We start from the raw sequence: 18,137 nt of genomic DNA, 5'->3' as shown, positions 1-18,137 counted from the left end.
TTCTCCAAAAAATAATTGTTAATCAAAATTGATTCAGTCTTAAAAAGACATTTTTTTTTATCACAAAATTTAGAATTCTTATAATTTAAATGTTTTGAACACTTATGGGCAAGCACTTATTAAACTATATCATTTCACACTGGTAAAATACATAAAATACACACTTAATAGTTGCTGTTGTTTTTGTTTTCAAAGTTGGCGTGTATTTTCTAGCTTCAAGTATAATTTTAAGGCATTCAGATTATATTTTCTAAAATAATTGGTTCAGGTGGAGGTTTATTTTTAGGCTTAAAAAACACATCTCTAATAAGCATCGAATGAATAGTGGGTATCTGTTTTTGCTTATGTAGCCATGGGAGTTCTGGATTGTAAGATTCGTGTTCTAATGCAACTCGTCTAGACACACGAGTCATAATTCCTAGCAAATCATTGTTGCTAAGATCATGTTTATTTATTTCAATACAAAGACTTTGAATAAACCATGTGCCGTTTTCAGGATGCCTGAACGAATAATAACCTTAAAAAATTATCATAAATCATTATACAAAGTATTAATAATAAATACATATAATAAGTTTATATTTTAAATGTTAAATTTTACCATCATAAGTGCTAAAAGTGATCAAGAAATCCGCATGTTTAGGAATTTTGTATGAGGCAGTGGAAGAATCTACTTCAGTTTCCACTTCTCTACGTAAAGTAATACCAGGATCAAGCCTTTCTCCACGACATGCCTAAAACAAAAAACAAATACAAGTTAAAACCATACAGTTACTATTTTATTCTATAGCTTATACAATTACCTGTACAAAAAACATTTTAGGTTTTCCAGCCAATGTACGACATTTATCAGCTGTAAATGAATCCCACAAAGATTCAACTGGATATGGATTGTCTTTGGCATAAATAAAAGATGAACTGATTCCATGTGTTAACACAACAATAGCGAGACAATCACTTTGAGAATGATCATCATTAGCCACTTTAAAATTAAAGACAAAAATAATAAGATTATTAAATGAAATTTAAAACTTTAAAATGTTCAACACATACATTTATTTAAATGATGAGTCAATTCTTCATGATACAAGTTATTCCAAATCAAAACACTAAAATCTAAACGATAGAACATTGTTTTCAACTCTTCAACATCTTTCCATGAACCTTTTCGCTCAGGTAAACTCCGTGCAGGTCCTTCAAAAACATCATTATTTATGATAACAGCGATACCTCGATATTCGTGATCCATATTATAACATGTAGCATCTTTAGATACAGGCATTCTAATCTCTTCACCAGATTTCTTGAAACCAGGACTTAGTTTGCTATAAAATATTTTCAAAATAAATATAATATATAAATAGATTAGTTATAATAATAATTGTTGCTTGTTACTTGTTCGAGTTGGATATTTGTTCTTCAACTAATATGTGAGTTGGTCGAGCATCAACAGAATCAGGATCATTACTATTACTGAACCTGAACCATGTTCCTTTCAAAGATCTGCCTGAAGAAGACTGTGCACCAGGACTACTATAGCCCAGATCAACTGATTCTATGGTTAGCTCAGTACGCCTAGATCGATTTACCTCTGTGATGTTTGTAGCCTGTGATGTAGCAGAGTACAAAACTTCACCAGATGCTGATGGAAAACTATGACGTTTAATATGTGCTGGAGACATAGTTCCACCAACACAGTCAATAACATCTGAAGTTCTACGAACACGAGATGGAATTTCTGACGATGATTCCATATCAATACTTTGTGAATCGTCCAAAAACACTTCGTCGTCATCAAATTCTTCCTCATAAAAACCAGTAGATACAGACAGAAGATATTCTTCTCCTTTGGTTGTTGTGCCAAAGTCTAATGATACATTCTCTTCTTGTGGAGATTCCATAATGATCTACATAAATCAACATTATTTGAATTAAATTAAAATAATTAAATACTAATACATGTTTACAATAATATGGTTTCTTAATTTAAAATTTTCTAACCAAGAAAACACATACTTTTATTTTTTCATAAAAATGCATTAATAAGAAACTATGTGAAATGAATAACTTAAAAAAATAACCTTTATTTCAACAATTTATAAATTAAAATTGCTTATGATTTACCACAATAAAACTTTTCAAAAATAGATACTATTACCAATTTATTTCTCTTGTCATCACTGTATACATAAATTAAGAATGTAGATTTTATTGGTTATTGAAGAACAATTTTTTTAATGTATAATTAGAACTTGAACAAATAAAAAAATGGTATGTCATAAGATGCTATTATAGGTTTATTAATTAAAAATATACAGGTAGGTATTTACATAACTAATTAAAAATAATTTAAGAATAATCATTAAATTAAATGCTCAGACAACAGACAGCATTATCAATTATAAATATTACTGTATTAATAATAATTATAATATTATTATAAATATTGACACATTAACCATACACTTGGATGTAATGACTAAATAACATAATTAGTCAATTAGAAATAGGTATCTAACATAAATAATCATAAAAACACAACTAACCTAAATATTATAAATTCGAGCGGAAAGTTAATTGTTATTCATTCTTCATTAAATTTTTAACTAAAAAAAAAAAAAAAGTAATAATAATAGTCTCTACGGAACTAGAGAAAAAAAACACTAACGACGTAATTGTAGGAGCACAGAGGGATAAAGTAACGCGACCCAACAAGTCACAATCGATTACAACCAAACACTGAACCAGTAGTTGTCCATTGGAGTGTAAAGAACACGATGAAAATATTAAAAACGATGATCGATGGTGGGAGAAGGGTTAGAAACAGAAACGTCGCGGGCAGAGGTGCGGTGTTTGTCCAGAGCCAACGGGCGAGTTGCAGGACGCATCATAAGTGGTTCCCAGACAACGCACCAAGAGGACAAATTGTCGTTATCATGGGCAAAATTATGTTAGTGTCTACACCGCCATTATTATGATTTTCTGAGACGTGAATACGGGTTTCGATATTCGTCACTAATTGTCCTTCCCACCTTCACATAAGGAAATTAGGATAACTTTTAACTAAATAATAATAAAAAAGTAACGCGTGCACGAACTGCTATGGACAGTTCTACTCCTCTCGAAATAAAGATTTTATAACTTGCTAAATACAATCATCAAAAATATAAAGGTATAATATAACGACACGTATTCGACAACTGTTACTTATACGTGATGATAACAAATAATAACATTAAATCGTTATTTAATGAGTCTTTCTGAACGGCACGGGAGAACATTTTTTTTTCATTTTCAGAATCGATACTATTAAGGCACCAAGGACAAGACGGCAGTAAAAACACTATAGTTAACTACGACTGCAAAGACTGGAGTCGACGGCACACGACCACATGTGATCCCTAAGAGATGACGAAATATCGTATTCACTTTACGCAACTACTACTTCTAAATCGACGACAACAACAAACACCATATAATAATAATAATAATAATAATATCGTGCGTCGTGCGTATGCCCGTGAGCAAGTGAACGAGTCAGCCAGACACAGGTGCACGGCGTCGACGAGCTGTAGCTGGCGCGGGTGTGACGCGGGGAACCCCTGAGGCTGTTGTCGAAGATAAAAACCCATTAAATTAAAACGCACATAATATACTAAACACGGAGAAAAAAAATCGAACACACGGGTCACACTATATACATGTAATAGTAACATAAACAACACAATGGTGCTGCAGAGCTCTGCCCCGCTGACGCAGTTTCTGCTGCTGTACCATTACGCACGTATTAAATAAATAGTAGTATATTATTAATATTATTTACATCTAATCAGAATTTATTATATTGTTCCAAGACGGAAAAATAAAAATGTTTTACCAGATAAACAAATGCAACATAACGCACGCGACCTCAGATTACTAAAGAAATAAATCACCGGGCGAAACCATTCCGGCGGAAGGCAATTGAACGAAAAAAAAAAAATGATCGTAAAAAACGTCAAACGCGATAATGCGTGTTTCGTGCACTGCGTTACACACGTGGGGCTACTGCGCGTAACTGTAGCCACCGATGCCGTGTAGTTAAACACACACGAAATGTATACACGCTCGTCGACACCTGGAAACTTGAACCAAGGTTTTTTAAACGCGTACGATTGTATTTTTTTTCACCCAAATCACGTGCGCCTTTACCTGGCGGCGAACGACGATATGGACGAATAAAAATATAAATCGTAAGCGCCACCGCCGAGGCGAGTGACGACGTGCGCGAGCGTGTGAATTCGCGAACGATTAATACAGGGACACGGCGGAGTTCCGGCAGTGCCCGCGCCGCATACGACGCGCGTACACGACATGCACACACGTCCGTCGTTTTTCACTAATGTCCCTCCGGCCTTACAACTCGTGCTTAAGTCTTGGAAACACGTGTCAAGATTACAAAGGGATGCACTTCCACCGGATGTGCAAGGTTTCTACTAAAATTTTTTTTTTAGTTCTCATCAAAAGTTTTCATCATCGGTCACCAGTGCGCCAAATTTTTACCTTACATCGTTATGATTTAAGAGACTGACATTGTAATTATTATTATCACCAAAACTCGACGTGCTTGCTATATAAAGCAATTATAATATTTACCTAGGCATTATTATTGACTACTCTACCTAGAACGATTAGCAACGGTTAGTGACGCGTCGATTCAATTACGCGTCATAAAAATATTACGAAACCGATTTCCTTTGTTGGGGATTTACCTACCACACAGGAATTAATCATAATAGTAGACCTACCAGTTGTAGAAATACACAAAAAAAAAAATAATACGAGGAAAATAATTTGAGCTCAGGTGGCTATAAAAACATATTTTGAAATATTTTATTCAATGAACATTTAATAAAATTCATTATTTTTAATATAGAAAAACAAATACATATATTTTTTTAATTTATATAATACCTACAACTTACATGGGTACATATTATATTTGTTACCAATTAATTAATTATGTTAAAAATTATAACATAAATTAAAGAACAATCAAATACATAAAAGATAATAATTTTATTCAATGAAATATTTAAATATCAAAAATTAACTAGAATTAAGTATCAATAACAATAATTATTCTATTGAATCGTTGAACATTTTTTTCTTTTCATTCCCGATACTTCGAATCCTCTTCTGTTTAATATGCTTGGTGAGTTTTCCTTGAGATTTTAAATCTTCATATTGTCCAACCAAGTGTAATATTTTTGATTCTCGTTTCTTTAAAAATTGAGGTTTTTTACCCTCTTTAATAGCATCTAATCTTTTTTGCCTCTGTTCTAATTTTAATTTTTCTTGAGCTTCCAACTTTTGTTTTTCTCGATCTTGATTTTCTATTCTTTGTAACAATAATTTAACTTGTTCATTCTTTTCATCATGACTTTTTTGTTTTAATTTCTTTTGTAGCTTCTTTTTTTCTTTTTCTTTAATATCATTTAAAAATTTGTAATTTCGTTCGAAAACACGTTTATCAAATTCACCATACAAAGAATCAAATCGGGGATCAATACATTTGGTTTCTTTAACAATAGTTTTAATTTTAGGTTTACTATTTTTGATAGGATTCAAAAAAGGGTTCAATTTAGATGATATTTCAGATGGTCTGTTTTTGTTTTTTCGTTTAACAGATTTAGAATGAAGATCTAATTTTGATTTTTTAGTAGTTGCATTTTGGTAAACTTCATTTCCAATTTTTTCCTTTAATTTACGAAGCTCTTCTAATGATAGTTTCTTAAGATCTTGTTTTAACTCAATTTCAGATTCAACAGTTAAATTATTCATTTTATGTATTTTTTTTTTTTTAACACTGAATACGTCCACTGAAATAAAAAAAAATTCTCTTTTACTTCATTTTAATCAAAATTATTGATGAACACTGAGAATTATAAAAATTTAAACACATTAACTTTATCTTTTCAAATATAAAAAGTATATTTTAATTGGATTTCACTTCAAATAAAATTTCAAGATCAACAATTAAATGATAAACTAAAGAATACTCAAAATAGTACATAAGTACTGTTTATGGTGTTATATAATAAACATATAGTACACAAAAAGTATATCTAGTAAGTTATTAAATGTAAGTACATAGAATTAAGTTCTATGTAAGAGTTAAGAATATATATATTCTAATCCTGATTAATCATTTTTAATATTTCCATATATTTTTTACTAAGTACCTACTCTTAAAAATACAATCATTTAATTTTGTACAGCAGAAGAAAGAGGTTATTGACTCATCATTGTTAAATATTAATTATGCATGTACCATTGAGAATGATAAGATGAATCCATTGATATTTGATTTTGTAGTAAAAATAATGTAGACATGTGATAGAACAGATAGAATTATTTATTACTACCATGTGTATCTAATATTCTAATGAATAGACTGCATTATAAAAAATGGATATCATATATGCTTAGGTAATTAGTTACAAAATTAGAGATTAAATTTGACATTAATTTAATTATGAAAAAAATATGAAATATAACTTCTACCTACTAGAAGTAGTGAGATATACAGTATTAACACAAGTGTATGAGGCCTGTTTGATTATCATACAATAAAAACCATGATCTAAATTTATTGACATAAACAGTTAACACATGGCTATTGAAAGGAATCAGGGAGTATTATAAATACTATACAGAAATAAGGATTACTGAAAACGATGCTTAATAATAATTATCTGTTTAACTGGCGTGCTATAATGTTACTACGCTGCTTAAACGGTTTTTTTAAGAAATTAAATTAGATTATATTCAAATAATAAAATCAACAAAATGAAAAATAGTATGGTCAGAAAAATCAGTATTCTATTCTTTTTTGATCTTTGGTTAAGTGATATCTATTAAATATTTACAATCGTTAACAATTACCAATCAAAATTAGTGCTTCATTCTATTTACAACTAAACCTGTTGATGTTTAAAATCATGTGGTGCAACATCATTGACCACTGTCGCAAAACGGTTAACAGATAAAATCAAAAAATTATTTTTAATAAATGATAAAAACTTACGATTTGAAAATGGCCATGGCCTGAATAGATGAAACAATCAATAGAGCTAAAATGCAGCCAAGTAGACGAAACACGCGGAAATAAAAAAAAAAATTGGAGGAAACACTCACAACTCAGGTATCGAACGGACGTAACTGTACTGATGAGTGATAGTCACAGCAACGGTGATTCACAGGTAACGGGCACAAAATCATTCGCGTGAGTCATCTCGTCGCTTTTTTGCCGGGAAAACCTAATAACGACCAAGGGCCAGTCACCATCAGTGGGAAGTGCGTTCATTAACCGTAGGCAGCAGGCGACAAAACAATAATACATTTATTTACTACGGCAGGCGCAGTGGCGTCGTACACCTGCTTATGTTCACAAATTATTTTGTCATATCCCCAAACACGGGGTTATGTAGACGTGGGTAGACATTTTAATTCGTGGTGGAAAAGATGTATGCATACTACCGCCTATGTGCACGGACAACGCATTTGATTAAGACCAAAAGTGTCTGCAGCTCATGATTATTAATATTAACTATTAAGTGACGATGTTATGGCATAAAAAATTACATTTCGTTATAATTACAAATATTTACCTTTTTCGTCGAATGCGGCAAACGGATCGTGACTGCATCGAGTCGTCGGACGATATGTGTGAAACGACGGCGCACAAACAGTACTCGGTATTTAAGACTAAACAGAAAACAATGCCAGTTGTCGTTAAAACTTAAAATGAAACATCGACATTCACCACTTAAAAATTACTTCGCAATCTTGCACGCCGTAATTCTAGTGTGGATGTCTCGTGGTGTATGTTTGTGTATGTGTGTGTGTAAGTGTTTTACGCAGTTTTGAGCGTCATCCACTCGTCCCCCATCTAGAACTATATTGATAGTAGGACGGGAAACGAGTAGTAAACAGTGGTAAGAGAAACCAAAATTGTGGTATCAAACTGTATGGACGACTCCTTGGAAACACTGGTTACCAACAATAATGTGATATCCAGTATCAACGAAATACAGTACTATCACAGAAAACATTATAATATTATTATTATCATTGATTTTAAATTCTAAATGGTAATTTTGCTTAATACTAAATAGTAAATATTAAATAGTACTATTTAAAATCAATGTCTTAATGATTATATTAATATTTTATATTATACTTACTATAAAAATATCTAAAAAGTCTCTTGATAAATTATATTTTACATCTATAAAAATCTATTATGGTGTAGGCGCTATTCAGTTTTGTAAGATATTGTACAAGAATAGAAATATTAAAAATATTAATAAATAATTAATATATAAAATCACAGGTACAAAACAATGTGTGTAGAATAATTTTCCATACTCAGCCTAAAATGTTCATAACTTTATTTTAGAGAATGGCGTACGAATTTAGTATGAGATTTACCCCATTGGTATTATTCATAGTTTATTGTTGGTGATGTGACCGTGACGTTCTCTTTATACAGTAAATACTTAGGTAAAATATAAGATAAACTAAATACAGGTAGCTTGGATTTTATTTTATGGAAGGGTTCCTAAATGACCATTTTTAAAAAAAACATTTTGTTTGAATAAAATAATGTATCTACCTACTCTAACAAAAATTTTATCGGCGTTTAGACCTTATAGAATCCTTTTCTGTGTACAATTTTGGTAAGAAATTTAGAGCAAAGATTTCACACCTTTATTATAGATACTATTTATTCGGTCTACAGTAGAATTACGTGCCTCAAGTTAGCTCTATCGAACATAAAATCTTAGAGCTCATAAGTTTGTATAATCCATAATATGTCCATGTAATTTGTTATTATTTTATTTTAAATAAAATGTTGGCATGACCGTGAAGTGAATTTATGCAATCAAAAATGAAACAAAATGTATTTAATTGAATTGAGTTTATTCAGTTAATTGGATATTAGGTTAATAATAAATACAAATTATAAAAAAATATCGTATCTGGCAGCGCTATCTAGTGACTAATATTACTAAATCGTTAAGCTTTTATTATTTTACTTTTTATTTGTTTTGCTTGTTGCAATAAACCAACACATGTTCTATTTTCATCTCTACATGCATTATTTTTTTTCTGATTATTATTAAAAGTTTACCTCTGGTTACAACGTTACTTATGATCAGACTTAGTCACTTAGATAGGTAATAGACAATAGTGAAATACTTGAGTACTTCGAGTTAAATATTCGGAGTACTATTATAAAGTAAATATTAAAATATAATTTAATGTTTATCATGTTGTAAATCATAAATGATCACAGTTAAACGTACGAATTAAAATATATATTTATATGATTGAAAATAGTTTCAAATTTTTTTTTTTCCCGAAGACAAGTACCTAACATTTTTATACAATATTTACAACGAAAAATATTTCAAGACTTTACGCCACATGGGATACTTTTATTTTTTATTGCAGGTATTCGAGTATTCTCAAACCAAAAATCAGCTCATGACGTCATGGCAAATGTCATTGTTCTCGAAATTAATGCTATAGTGCGGCCAGCGAAACTATATAAAATGAATAACACAAGTATTCATTAACGTGCTGAACGATGAACGAGACAATATTTTTTCATTAGCCAATTAATCTTTTTTACAATTAACAATATTAACGATATCATCTCGATGTTTCCAGCAGTCGGCAGTCTTGCAGTCAGCACGGTATTCGGGTAGGGCATATACTTTAAGCATATCTGAACAACAATATATCGCCGTTAAATTTCATGTTTAGTTTACTATTGTACACATAGTTACGTTTTGGATTAAAACTTATTTATCGCGGACAATGTACGTGTGGGTACATAACCGAGGTATCCATGTTGTAATTCTTTACAATATAAATACAATATAAATAGTATAAAATGTGTAAATAGTGTTACAGTGTTCTGTAACTGAAGCAAGGTATACCGACATACTTACTCGACCATCGCTTATTATTATATCGGCTAAAACCCATCTAAAAATAAATCAACTTAATCAACTTCCTACAACAAACGTTTAGTCGTAAGCAATAAACATGTAACCTAACATGCAAAATGCACTATTCGTCGTTCACTGAACTCAGTAGTCGGTATAATGTAGGTAATGTAGGTACTTACTACTTATTCACAATTCGTTGATTAATTAAACTCGTTATTCGTTATCTAACGTGTTTTTCTAGGAATACAATAATTTTGATTATTTTAATTTTTAACACAAAACAAAATAAACCATAATATCTTTAGTGGGAATAATCTTAAATTATTACAATACACAATACGTTATCAATGTTTTTATGTTTATGTGTTAATACGTTGTTTTGTAATTCCCGTATACAATACTTATATATTAAGAGGTCACTGTGCTCAATTTAGTTAATTAATTGATGAATTTGTTTTTAAGTTTTTCGATTTGATGAAACGAAATATTAAATGACGTACCTCACATACCTGTAATCAAAAAAAAACTTTATTTTATTATACGTTTAGAACAGTAATAAAATATCTTTTTGTTAATACGATAGGTAAATATAAGTTTGATAAAAATAGTTTTTAATCTAATAATTCTAATAAAAATATGATTAAACCAATACAAATTTTGTCTTGACAAATTTATGATTGACTCAACAGATTTATTTTTGTTAAAATTTAACAAAATTTAAATTATTTTGTTGATTTGACTTTTTTCTTCTGTATACTGAATTATGAATTAGATAGTTAATAACGTCCAAGTCTTAATTGCACTAGTCGTTTATGCCTATTGCCTATACTTAGCAATTAACGCGTATAACAATATGCGTTCGGCAAATATAGTCAATACTGCAACAGTAATTTCAATTTACGGATAGTGTTATCTACAAATAATTAAAAAATAGGTAGGTACTCATATTTAACGTGCCTACCTAGTCTATAAAATCAACAAAATAATTTACGCCTTTGTGACTTTGATATTCATAGTTTAATAGTTATTAATGTTATTATACATAGCCACGTTATATATTTTTATAAAACAAATCTATAAATGGTTTTCACAAAATAATAATAAGTGCTTGTGCTTTGTATTTATAAATTGTATGTTTTTTCCGTTGTTGAAAATATAAACTTATCTATAATACATTAATACATTATTTTAGTTATGTATCATGTAGTCATGTTGTAAGTTAAATAGTGTTTAAATATTTCATGTCTTAATGAGTTTGTAAAATACTTCAAAATTTTAAAAATTTGTTTTCTTTTTTTTCATAAGTTTTCTTTTAAGAAAATTTTTCATTACTTATCATCGGAAATTTTCTCTAATATATTATTATGAGTATTATAAATTACGATAAACGATAAAAGTATTTAGAATGTTTTACATTTATAATAAATAGCTAGGGGGACCTATATTTTAAAATACTTAAATAAACGCAATATTTATATTTAATACTTGAATTACACAATATAATATAAATTATTATACAGAATACTTATTTAGTTAATGTAGTTATATTATATTATTAATAAGAATAAAGTTATTTCAAATGTTTAATTAAAATAAAAAAATACTTATAAATAAATATAAAAATTTATATTTGTAGGAAGGTATAGCCGTATAGGCACTGGTTATTGATTATAATCAATGGTATAGGTATTAAAATTTTAAATAAAAATATAAGTATTATTCCTAAAAAGTTATCCGCTAATTTAAATTCAAAATCGCTTTTGTTTGAAAAAAAATAATTAACTTTATAAATTGTAAATTAAAATATTATTTGATGGTAAATTGAATTTGTTAATAATGTTAATCATTTGGTGATAAATTTAACTAAAATTATTGAATAGATTGTAGATTTATACTATGATTGTACAGATTGTTTGAATCAAATTGTAATATTATAATAGTCATAATTACATTATAAACAAAAAAAAATAATATGTAAAATATTATTCTCATAACAACAGAATAAATTGACAGGTTACCAAATTTATTATATGGTGTTTTTATTGACTTTTTAGTTTAAGTCATTTTAATAATAAATAACTAATATTAGATATTATAAAATTGAGTGATCGTCAATGATAAGTAATTTCTAGGAAAAAAACAATTGGTTAAATGTTTTTTATGCTTCACTCAAAATAATCTAAAACGTCGAAAACACGACTATTTACGTTGACGGGCATTCAACGTGTTGCTTATTAATATTTATTATATATGTTTAAAAAAAAAAATTCCACTCTGAGAAATATTTCACTAATGACTAGGACTAGGATTTTTTAGCAAATATTTTTTTTTATTTGCTATAAAAAATAAAAGTTTAATTTTACACAGAAATTTGTTTTGTATAATTTTGAACACATTTTCTATGGTAGGAATTAGCCAATTAGGTAATAACTAATATTCTGTTTACTGTTTAGTGTTTACTGTCAAGAGTGTCAAGTATTTACTATTAAGTGCGCAGATCAATCGTCGACAGTCAACACTAACCATGACTGCGGTAACGTTACACAGACGAAACTCCTTGGGGTGCTAAGTTTATTAATTTTTTTTATAGGCTATGTTCATTTTATGTTTTCAGAAATGTATTATCCAAAGATGAATCACAGTTTATGTTACTATCATCATGTTCAACGAAGTATCATCAATAACATTTAGTCGGTCGGGAATCGAGATAAAAAAAATTAAATACTATAACTAATACTAAATAATCTGAACGTTCGCAAAAATTGCCGTTCTGAAACGGTATTATTTTTTTTTTATTGGTTAATATAACAAATTTATCATTTAGTTTTTTCAATATTTTCTTGTCCCAAAATTATGAAATAATTTAGTGTTACAATGATGATCCACTAAGAATAACAATACACAGTTTGCAATGGATTATCTCAAAGCTCTCGTCTCGTTTTTGGTTATACACTGGACGTGTCTCGTTAACGGCGATGAACATAATCATTTGGTACGAATAATATTGTTTTATTTCTGATGATCTCACATACAATTCAGTGTTGGGTTACTTTTATTATATATTGTGTATATTTATTGATGTGGTTGAATAGCTAGTGATTTGGTGATGTGGCTTAATGTGAGATAATTATAATGAGTGTTCAATGAGATGTTTGATTAATTGATGATGTTTAATTATATATTTAGGAATAATTTTTCATTTTTTGGTACTACTAAATCTAAAATTAAAATAATTTTTCTTAAAAATAGGTCAATTATTAAAAATTGGCACTTAAGTAAAAAATGTGTTATTTTAATTAAAATAATAAACTTTACTACATTATATTTTAGTATAAAACTAATGAGGAAGTGGTATTGTGGATGAATACTGTTGGTCCATATCACAATCGACAAGAAACATATACTTACTTTAGTTTGCCATTTTGTTCGGGTCCAAAAGATTCAATTAGTCATTATCATGAAACACTGGGCGAAGCTTTACAGGGTGTTGAGCTTATACATAGTGGACTGGAAATGCGTTTTAAAGGTACTAGTATAATATTAATCAAATTGTTCTCAAATAATTTATTAATTTTTATCATTGAATTAGAGGACATATCTAAAGTACAGTTTTGTCAAGTACACTTAGATGAAGAAAAATTAAAAGCCTTTATATATGCTGTACGAAATCACTATTGGTATCAAATGTATATTGATGATCTTCCAATTTGGGGTAAAATATATTAATAAGAACTTCCACTGATGTTTTGATTTTATTAAATGTAATATATGGAACTTAGGCATTGTTGGAGAAGTAGATGAAACTAATAACAAATATTATATTTGGACACATAAAAAATTCGATATTGGCTATAATGATGATCATATCGTTGATGTAAATTTAACGTCAGAATCAAAGGTTGAACTTAAAATAAATACTAACATAGAATTTACGTATGAAATTAATTGGAAATCGTCTCCTATCACTTATAAAGATCGTTTCAATAAATATTTGGATCCTAAATTCTTCCAACACAGAGTAAGTTAATTATAATAATAGTTATGAACAAATTATTTGTTATAATTCAAATTAATTTATGCATACTCGATTCCAGATACATTGGTTCAGTATTTTCAACAGTTTTATGATGGTTATATTTTTAGTGGGATTAGTATCCATGATTTTATTGCGTACTGTGCGAAAAGATTATGCTCGTTACAGTCAAGATGAAGAAGTTGATGCTATGGTATTTAATAATATATTTTAATTCAAATTTACATATTTTAACATTTTAAATAATAGGACAAGGATCTGGGTGACGAATATGGATGGAAGCAAGTTCATGGTGATGTTTTTCGTCCAGCATCTTATCCTATGCTTTTCTCTGCCATTATTGGATGTGGTCACCACATCACTCTAGTCACTCTTGTAGTTATAACATTTACAATAATCGGAGATTTATATACAGAGTAAAAAAATAATATTAGCTCATACATTTTGTTTTTAATTTATAAATCATTGATTTTTTTGGTTAGACGAGGATCATTATTGGGAACATCAATATTTGTATATGCTGTAACTTCCCCTATAAATGGTTATTTTGGCGGAGCTTTATATGCTAAAATGGGTGGACGTATTTGGATCAGACAAATGTTGTTATCTGCATTTTTACTACCTTCACTTGTTTGTGGCATGGCATTTCTTATTAATTTTATTGCAATCTATTATCATGCATCTCGTGCTATTCCATTTGGATCGATGGTAAGAAATAATTTTCATTTATTTTGAATTATTTTACTATTAACATTATTAATAATAACCAATTTTTAGGTCGCAGTAGCTTGTATATGCGTTTTTGTGATATTACCTCTTACATTGGTTGGAACTTTGCTGGGTCGAAATTTATCTGGACAACCAGACTATCCTTGCAGAGTAAATGCTGTACCAAGACCTATACCAGAGAAAAAATGGTTTATGGAACCTTTAATAATTACAATGCTTGGTGGAATACTGCCATTTGGATCAATATTTATAGAAATGTATGTTAAACTAAATAATACCATTGATATTAATTAATAATAAAATACATTTTGGAATGTTTAATTTCAGGTATTTTATATTCACTTCATTTTGGGCATACAAAATATATTATGTTTATGGATTTATGCTGCTCGTTGTTTTGATACTTATGGTAGTAACTGTTTGTGTCACAATTGTATGTACTTATTTTCTACTTAATGCTGAAGATTATAGATGGTAAGTTTGGTAATAACAAACATTCTTTTGATAATAGTTATTAATTATTTATTCTTATTATAGGCAATGGACAAGTTTTGCAGCAGCAGCATCAACCGCATTTTATGTTTATCTGTATTCATTTTATTACTTTATGTTTAAAACAAAGTAAGTTTTAATTTATAGAAAAGTTTTCTTTTTATGATTTTATAGCATGAAATAGTAATCATATTATTTATTAAAACCATATAATATATATTCAAGATGGCCATTATGTTAAATGTTGACTTTTTATATTGTTATATTGGTTAATTGTATAACAAAAAAATATAACTTACCGAGAAAAAAAAATCCAAACATTTATTTCAGTGTTTCTAACACATGAAGTACTTCTTTATACTTAAAGGTCATTGTTCATTTTTAAAATTGTCTAATTTTGTTTATATATATGCAATTTAATAAAAATATTTGTTATTTTCAATAGAAATGCAAATTATGTAATAGTGATCTTGATAGCATTATTAATCATTTCAGATAAATTTGAATAGATTATAGAAAAAGATGTCGGGAATTTAATTTTTTTTTTTCATAGTTAACTTTCTTAGATAAAAATATTAAAAACAAAGTTTTTGATGTTGTAATTTTTTTTTTTAATGATGTTTGAAATAAGTTATAGCATCTTAATTTTAACTACATACTTGGGATATCTAGAATATTTTAGTCGGATTCAAACTGTATTATTAAAATCCGTGATATACAAAAAAAACAGTTTTTAATCTGATTTCTGTGATGTGTAGATTTAAAGAAAATTGATTGTGATTGTGGTACTGTTTTGATATTAATTTAAATATAAATATAACAAATTGCATGTTGTAAATTTGTCTTAATTCATGTATTTAATATTTCAGAATGTATGGACTTTTTCAAACTGCATTCTATTTTGGTTACATGGCATTATTCAGTATTGCTTTAGGAATTATGTGTGGTACTGTGGGTTACATTGGTGCTCATGCTTTTGTACGCAAAATTTACACTACTGTCAAGATTGATTGATTATCGGCCTAATAATCAGTTATCACCATCTGTTTAATCACAACTGTAACAATGTTTTTATATTATTTGAATTTAAATATTAAGCAGTTGTAGAGTACTCATATTTTATTAATATAATTTTAATTTTTTAATTGTATTATTTTTTCTTTTATTAAATTGTTTTATTCAATATGGAATACAGTTAGTATACATGGTGTATATAGTATGTGCATTGTAATTTTCAGCATATTATAAACATAGTCAATCCTTATCCATTTGTTAACAAATAATCAAACATTAATATATAATTATATGTTATGTATACATAATTTTGTATATCAATATTGAATATCCATTTGTACATATACATTTAATAGATAAAAACTTCAGTTTTTTTTTTTAAATGTGAATTTTATTTTGTACATTTATTTTTAATGACTGTACTACAACCTATACATTAACCATACTCTCACAATTGGTTAATAAATTAAATATAACATAAAATAAACATAAAACTAAAATTTTACTTCTGTCTGTGCTTAGTTAAGAGAATAATATGTAACTTGATATTTGTTGTTTGATAACATGGTTTGTATGAATGAATATTTTAAAAGCTGTTATACTACAAGAATTGATTATAAATAGTGTAGATAGCTCACTGCAACACAAAAATGTTGCATGCTAAATGGTTGGTGTCGCTTTTAGGTGCTTCTTATAGTTTAATGTTTTGACAAGTGTCGTAATAATAGCTAATAGTTCATAAGGGTAGAGGTCATCTTTAAAGAAGTGATGACATAAAATCAGGAACATATCCACAGATAACTATTTTAGGTATTAGTCATAGAATTTTCACAGAAAAATAGAGCAGGTTTATATTTGCGCTTGAGTATTTTCCACGAATTAAAAAAATTAAGGTTATATTTTTTAATAAGTTACATTAAATATAAATATTAGATTGATTAATTTAAAATTTTAAAACACTTAGATAAAAATACAATTCTCCCCATTGAACCGAAAATAAAATTATTTTTCTTCATAATAAATTATTAAGAGGATAATTTTTTGAAAAAATAAACATATAAAAATCAAATTTCAAACTAGTAGTTTTTGAGTTATTTAACTTTATACCTACCTCCTAGTACCTATTATATACTTAGGATAATAGCTCCATGATATACCAATGCATTTGAAGATATGTGAGGTATATGGATTTGAAAACTTGAGTAATTTATATTAAGCTTAAGCTATCAACAGACAATAATTATAATTTGTAAAAATAATCTAAGTAGTATAAGTACCTACCTCAGATCTAATGGATATTATATTTATTTTATATTTTTGTAAAATTTTTTTAAGGATTATTACCCTAGGTACAATCATTTTAATAGCTATGAAACTACTCGTTCATATTTTAAATTTTGTTCATCAACATTTTTAAAAAGTAATTTACTAAACAATCTACAATGAAAGGGCGGTTTCTCATTTGAAACCCCGAAGTTTGTATCACTACAGAAGTATAGAACAATTCTTAAGTATAGTAGGTGGTACTAAAGTAAATTGAAAAATTGTGTGAAGAAGATATTTCAAGAGGAACAAAAATGGCATAACATATTAAAAATCAAAAATATATGCTTAAACAGAGATTCACAATTCAATCATCTGACAATTTAAACATGGATTAATAATAAGTTAAATTAATGATAATTCCTGATTTATTTGTTGTTTTTAATACATTTTTTATTGTAGTTTGAATCGTAATTGTTTAAAAGAATATATTTGTTAGGAGATAGATAATTTTATCAGTATTTATAGAATTGGTTTTTATATGTATAGAAAATTCAATTACCACGATAATCGAATACCTACCTACCGCTTAGTTTTTCGGT

The 18,137-nt window shown here is 28.1% G+C and overlaps 3 protein-coding genes across 4 annotated transcripts; 1 reads left to right on the top strand and 2 right to left on the bottom strand.

The window, feature by feature from the left end:
• Positions 1-7,894, bottom strand: LOC112604125 (caspase-1-like; the record flags this gene model as incomplete). Of its 2 annotated transcripts, none has more annotated exon segments than XM_025353016.1 (6): positions 1-517; positions 602-734; positions 804-982; positions 1,054-1,325; positions 1,396-1,907; positions 7,653-7,894. In XM_025353016.1, coding segments are annotated over 5 exon segments (1,371 nt in total). In that variant the 5' UTR covers positions 1,902-1,907; positions 7,653-7,894.
• On the bottom strand, positions 5,082-5,823 carry LOC112604279 (ribosomal RNA processing protein 36 homolog). The gene is made up of 3 exons (XM_025353243.1): positions 5,523-5,823; positions 5,166-5,375; positions 5,082-5,092 (listed from the first exon to the last, which is right to left on the bottom strand). The coding sequence occupies exons 1-3, from the start codon at positions 5,821-5,823 to the stop codon at positions 5,082-5,084; spliced, it is 522 nt and encodes a 173-aa protein (XP_025209028.1).
• Positions 7,895-12,676: 4,782 nt separating the features above from the next.
• On the top strand, positions 12,677-16,526 carry LOC112604148 (transmembrane 9 superfamily member 3). Its single transcript, XM_025353043.1, has 11 exons — positions 12,677-12,996; positions 13,335-13,530; positions 13,594-13,716; positions 13,784-14,022; positions 14,099-14,230; positions 14,287-14,453; positions 14,520-14,745; positions 14,815-15,023; positions 15,094-15,240; positions 15,304-15,387; positions 16,128-16,526. Exons 1-11 carry the CDS (start codon positions 12,916-12,918, stop codon positions 16,270-16,272), a joined length of 1,749 nt encoding a protein of 582 aa, XP_025208828.1. The 5' UTR covers positions 12,677-12,915; the 3' UTR covers positions 16,273-16,526.
• The last annotated feature ends 1,611 nt before the right edge of the window (positions 16,527-18,137 follow it).

This window comes from Melanaphis sacchari, unplaced genomic scaffold (genome assembly GCF_002803265.2).
Source record: "Melanaphis sacchari strain LSU unplaced genomic scaffold, SCAv2.0 Contig11_pilon_pilon, whole genome shotgun sequence".
Classification (NCBI taxonomy): Eukaryota; Metazoa; Arthropoda; class Insecta; order Hemiptera; family Aphididae; genus Melanaphis; species Melanaphis sacchari.
This window is presented reverse-complemented; position numbering and strand designations above follow the sequence as displayed.